This window comes from Vigna angularis, chromosome 1 (assembly GCF_016808095.1).
Source record: "Vigna angularis cultivar LongXiaoDou No.4 chromosome 1, ASM1680809v1, whole genome shotgun sequence".
NCBI classification, from domain to species: domain Eukaryota; kingdom Viridiplantae; phylum Streptophyta; class Magnoliopsida; order Fabales; family Fabaceae; genus Vigna; species Vigna angularis.
The window spans coordinates 48,273,272-48,279,195 of NC_068970.1; the positions used below are offsets into that span (position 1 = coordinate 48,273,272).

Genomic DNA, 5,924 nt, shown 5'->3' on the forward strand with positions numbered 1-5,924 from the left:
CCCATAAATAAAATTAAAAAATGGTACTGAAAAAAAGTCGACTTTATTAAAATTAAATGTTATTAAGTGATGACACAATGCTTACATAAGTCATTTACGAAGTGTTAAAGTAGTTAATTAATAGGTGGTAAGAACAAAAAAAGTGTATCTAATCTTTTTGATGAATTTCAATTTTTCAGTATCTTTTACTTCTCTTCTTTCATCTTGATCTTATGTTTGGTCTAATATGTTCAACATTGAAGGGTATCGTTTGAAAATTTATAAACCAAACAAGTTATATACAACTTTAAATGACCTTTTCCTTTCTCCATCCCAATTTTCAAATCCGACCTTTTTCTTTTCATACCTTTGGCTCAATGTCACGTGAGGGTTACATTGCAAAAGATATGCTTTTTTTCTTAATCAAGAATAAAAATTCTAAACCATGTGAGCACCACAATTAGAATCAATCATTTTTCACCATTATTAAAACTTTATATAAAGCAAATGAAAGAAAATACAAAGGGAGACTATATTGGTACCCACTTACCAAATTGAAATTGTGGAAAGAATCATAAAAGATACAAAAAGAAAACAACATTCCACCAAATTTCTTTTCTAAATATACGAGATATCTTGATATTTTGGATTAAATCATGTAGATTATTTCATAAAAGAATAAAAATTCATACAAAACATTCTATTAAAAGTTTTCTTGATAATGGAAAATGGAGAGTGCATTTGAAGCTTACTTAATTTGACTCCAAATAATGTATGACACTATCTAATACTCGTAAAATAAAAAAATAGTAACATTAGATGTATGACAATAAAAAACAATGAATATATAGTTTCAAAGCAAGAATATAATGAGGCTAAGGTTAAAAATTGAACATTGAATTAATATATTACATAAAATATAAAAAAATATTTTTAAGACGGGAATATGTGAGATGTCAAATTCGGTAAATTTAATTTCCTTTAAAAATTTCAAGGAACTTTCTCCTTTCTTTTCATATAGAATGGTAAATTAACATATTTTAATTATATAAATATTATTTTTAAGATACAGGATTTTATAATTTCATATAATATTACATAATTTATAATATTATTATTTAAATCATAAAAAATATAATTTATACAATTTTATAATCTTGTAATCAGTTTATTGAATAATATATTTTAGATAGTTTTTCGTTTAAATTTTATAAATGGGTAGTAATATTGTATCAGCAGGTTGTAACATTATGTCGATGCTCTCCATTCAATTATTAGTTATTTTGTTTCATAATTGTTCTTGGGACAGAAAATCATGTTATGATAGTAAAAAGTAGTTTATCAAATTTTACATTTATTTTAAGTTCTTTTTCCAAGATTTAGACAAATGTTTATGGATATTTTTCAATATTTTTCAATCTTATCTTTTGTGAAATGATTAGGTAGATTGTATGAGTGGTTCAAAGAGATTTGAGAACAAATAATTTCTTTATATATATAGTTATAAAGTGAAACTTTGCAATAATTCACTAAGAACATGAGACTAGTATTCAATGAAAAATTTGGGGATTGACTTTTAGAAGTTGGAAAGGACGTCAGGGAAGATTCAATGGTGAGACAAAATTAAAAAAGATTTCCAAATATTATCACTTCAAATTATAAATATTTGATGATTAAATTGATTTTATTTATCCTAATATTATTGAAAATTTGGAGATATATCTATTATTTCAGTGAAAAGACTATTACGACTTTTATTTTAAAATTGTTTCATAAGTAAACAATGGTAGAACTATATGAATAAATTGTGAAAAGAAAAATATAGTTAAGTTCAAATTATTCGTATATAGAAGAGGAATGTTCAGATCTTCATATGAAAGTTTTCGTGTTGAAATGCTTCATTCAATTGTGCATGTTTACAGCAACTGAATTTCTTGGAGCCATCTTTATCGAACCATTTTATTTGAACACTTTAGAAACAGATTGAGGAAAATAATGATGAAAAACCAACACCGAAGGAACACATTAGTTAGTAGAAGCATATGTAGTGACTTAATAGCACACAGCAATCACCTATGGATAGCACAGAGACAATTCTTGTGTCCGACAGCAGAAGCTATGCAATAAGGTTGTAACTTGCCATCTCGGAACCACTCTTGACGCTTCTGCACGAGTTCATTCAGAAAATCATCAAGCTTCTCTATGGTGACATTTGGCATCACCACCACATGAGCGATGTTTCCTTGGCATGCCAACTGCCACCTGTGCACGAACTCCTCATCATGTGGTCTCTCAAACACAACGGTGCTGCTCAGCTCGTTCAGCATTGCTCCAATGCCTGCATCCACAAGCCTACCTTTGAAGTAGTGTGCATTGCGCAAACACTTCTGCACCTCTTTCTGAAAACCTCTGTACCCTTTCATGTTTAGATTGTACCAGAGGAATATGGGCGCGTGCCCGTTCCTGCTTCCCATGATCGTCGCGTCCCGCGAAGAAAGATACTCCACGTTCCTCGAAAGAGCCTTCACATGCTCCGATCGCGTTATCTGCACGCCACAGGGCATTGGGCACCCCACGAACTTGTGCCCAGAAACACTCACACTCCCTATAGGCTTCTTGAAAGAAACTTTTGGAGCCTGACAAATCTCACATGCGGAAAATAAATCGTCAACCCAATTATCTATTCAACACATCAGCATTGTAAAGAACGTGCCTTTTGATTTACATTAGCTCTTACAGATATCATTGCTTTTGTTATACTGTTTACTATAATGTAATGTGTATCACCAGAGTGATTGTTTTAACAGGTGTGTGGAATTTTTTATATGTATGCCACGCACGTTATTGTTATAAAACAGAAATAGACATCATGTGCAGAAGGTTTATTAAGACTAATTAAAATACTATTCATGGACTAGAGCATATTTTCATACTGAAATCACCATTGGAATAACTGGATCAGAGTTAGGTGAGCATTTAAATAATCGCTGACAATTTAAAAAATTAGTTGATGAACACACTAATTGTTGGCTAAAATGTTGTAATTTGATCACATTACATTAATAACCAAAATGCTGTTAATTAAAGTGACATTCACTGACAACTATGAAATAAGAAAACCGGATAACAGATCCTCTTTTGAGTGTCAGAGAAAAGACGCTAAGAACGACAAATTGAAGAAAGAAAAGGTAACAACACAGCAGTGATATTTCAACTATGATAAGAAAACAACCACTTCAAAACATTGATATTTTAATTATACTTTTTTATTTTTAAATTGAATTATTAATGATATTATTAAAGTTATCAAATGTATAGATGTTTTGATGTTAAGGACTGATGTTGTTTCAAAGCTTACACGTTTCACAAAAGGTATCATGAGACCAAACAGAGCTCCATCACAATGAATGTAGAACCTGTCATGTGAAAATCCTGCTTCCTCAAGTTTCTTTATAACCAGATCAAGGTCATCCACAGCTCCTTTCACAGTTGTACCTGCAATGTTTGAGTGTAAGAGCCACAACAGGAAAGGAGAGGAGAAGGCACAAGGGAGTGAGAGAAGAGGAGAAAATTGCCTATGTTCACATTCACAATTGCTGGTTTGTCCGTGTGACAAAGAAGCTTGGCCTTGAAATCATCACAATCAATCTCACCAGAGCAAAGAGTGTCAATCTTCACACATTCCATTCTGTACATACGAGCAGCTTTGAAAACAGAATAATGTGACTCCTGTGAGGCATATAAAATCCCATCTGGGAAAACCTCTCTCCTGCAGCAGTCATTTTACCACATTCAGCATATTAATTTCAACAACATACACAAAAACTAGCTGAGACTAACCCAACAAGGATTCCATGGAGATTGCCCTCTGTGCCACAGTTTGTTATATAGCCCCAGTACTCATCTTTCTCCAATTCCCACAACCGTGCAAACCAGTCCAAAACACCAACCTCAAACTGCCTGGAGTGGACACCATAATTGCTTTCAATAAATGGATCTCCCAAGTTGTTGATGGAAAAGTGCTGAAGTTGAGAGAGTGCCTCATAGTCAAAATCCAAATTATAGGGGTAACCTGTGAGATTTTTTCAGAAGATTAGTTAGCATATTAGATAAACCTGTTACCTAGCTAATAATGTTTATTGCAGATCAAAAACATGCAAATAGACTATCAAACCTAAATGATATTTGGTCCTTTCAGTCAGAGTTTTTTTGTATTTAGCCAACACACTTGCCATATAAGCTTCCCTTTCACCAGTAACCTCATCATCTATATCAGGCTCCGAAATTTCAAGGCACATGGTATGAATATTTCTTCCCAGGACAATCTTTCTCTGCCCATTTTCTGTACCATTCTGAGCCTCTCCCTTGCCAATGCCATTCTCTCCGGCTACGATTGGCACATGATCTGATATAAAAACCGTGGAATTGAGAACCTCAGGCAAAGATTTCGTTGTTCCATTAATGCTGCAATCAGGAGCTAAAACATCAACACTTCCAGCCATCTTGCTACTTGCAGCACAAGAAATTATCTGAAAGACAGAACACACAAGTTGGTTATCAACAAAAGGAGGAACCTAAGTGCAAACAAAATAAACCATGAACCTCGAGCTAAAACTCAGCCATCACTCTTTATCAAACACTTTGCTAGAAACCACGATTCCACTACAGGAAACGAAACAAGGCTGACCACAAAAAAGATGTTTTGGTCTACACATATCCAGGCAATTCATTTCCATTTACTTTTAATATTCTTTTCACTTTAATTTTTAAACTTTTCCCGAAAATCAAACTAAAATCGTTAAAAGGAAAACAATTTGCCAATGGGCCAAACACCACTCATATGATACTTGCTTTTGAAACATCAATGGGTTTTACGATAATTTTATGTGTCCCACTGAATCCATGTCATATATTTCTCAATTTTTTCAGCATTCTCAAGTTCTCATGGTTAATATTGTATAGCATATCAATGCAGGAATATCTCACTTATAAATAAGGCACAATCCCAAACAGATTTCATTCAAATACCTCCATACAGAAACAAAAATATAATTTTCCCAAATGAAGAAGTAAGCTTAGAAGGCTTGCTTTCGAAGCAGAAGAAAACAAAAGAGTTTTGGCCAGAAAAGGAACTGATTCACCAACACTCAAGCCAAAACCAAAGTCACACTATGAATTGCTTACATATTCAAATGAAAGAAATAGAAACACTTCAATCAAGGACAAAATACAGAAAAAAAGAGAAAAGCTCGCTACTAAAAGTAAAGAAGAGCAGACAAAAACACAACGAAAACAGCATTAAGTAATAACAGCATCACATCAAACATAAAAGAAGCTAAGAATAATTCAAATATCCAAGTATTTGGACCATATAGAAGGAAGACACAGCTAATAAAACATCTTATTGAAAAGCTAGAAGGAGAGTTATGTATATGTAATATGAAGGTTACGAAGCACACATGAAGAAACTATGGTCTGAAATACAAAAGCTGATATTTTTCTTTCAGCCCAGAAGCACTTCTATGGAAAGATTGAACAATCAATCTTAAAGGATGAAAAGGAACGGTCTTGGTTAATGAGGGGACAGGATCCGGATTTATAATCGCCACATCTCATTAGAATGATAATGAAAGGAAAGAGATATTCAAAGAACCAAAATATTAATTGACACGGAAATCACATGTGAAAAGAAAAATATAAGATTTTAGAGGAGTTTTGACCTCATTAGAAGAGAAAGAAAAGACGAATATTGGGTTTAGGTGTTTAAAAATAAGCTAGTGTTCATATATCATTACACTTAATGAAATTACCCTCCCATCTTATTCTCTTCACACACTATATGTGTTCTTTATACAATTAAGAGAAGAGAAACTAGGTAACATATCCTAATGAATAACGTAACAAATGATGTAATATAAAAATGTGGACGAAAAATCTTCTTTATA

At 32.7% G+C, this 5,924-nt stretch overlaps 1 protein-coding gene across 3 annotated transcripts; it reads right to left on the reverse strand.

The window, feature by feature from the left end:
- Positions 1-1,847: 1,847 nt before the first annotated feature.
- LOC108324563 (serine decarboxylase 1) lies at positions 1,848-5,561 on the reverse strand. 3 transcript variants are annotated; one of them, XM_017557506.2, is made up of 6 exons: positions 5,439-5,561; positions 4,154-4,508; positions 3,820-4,051; positions 3,555-3,748; positions 3,338-3,474; positions 1,848-2,615 (listed from the first exon to the last, which is right to left on the reverse strand). In XM_017557506.2, exons 2-6 carry the CDS (start codon positions 4,479-4,481, stop codon positions 2,049-2,051), a joined length of 1,458 nt encoding a protein of 485 aa, XP_017412995.1. In that variant the 5' UTR covers positions 4,482-4,508; positions 5,439-5,561; the 3' UTR covers positions 1,848-2,048. The 3 variants fall into 3 exon arrangements, with proteins under 3 accessions (XP_017412995.1, XP_017412999.1, XP_052727587.1); XM_017557510.2 differs by lacking the exon at positions 5,439-5,561 and adding an exon at positions 4,582-5,418; XM_052871627.1 differs by lacking the exon at positions 5,439-5,561 and having other exon boundaries at positions 4,154-5,418.
- Between the last annotated feature and the right edge of the window lie 363 nt (positions 5,562-5,924).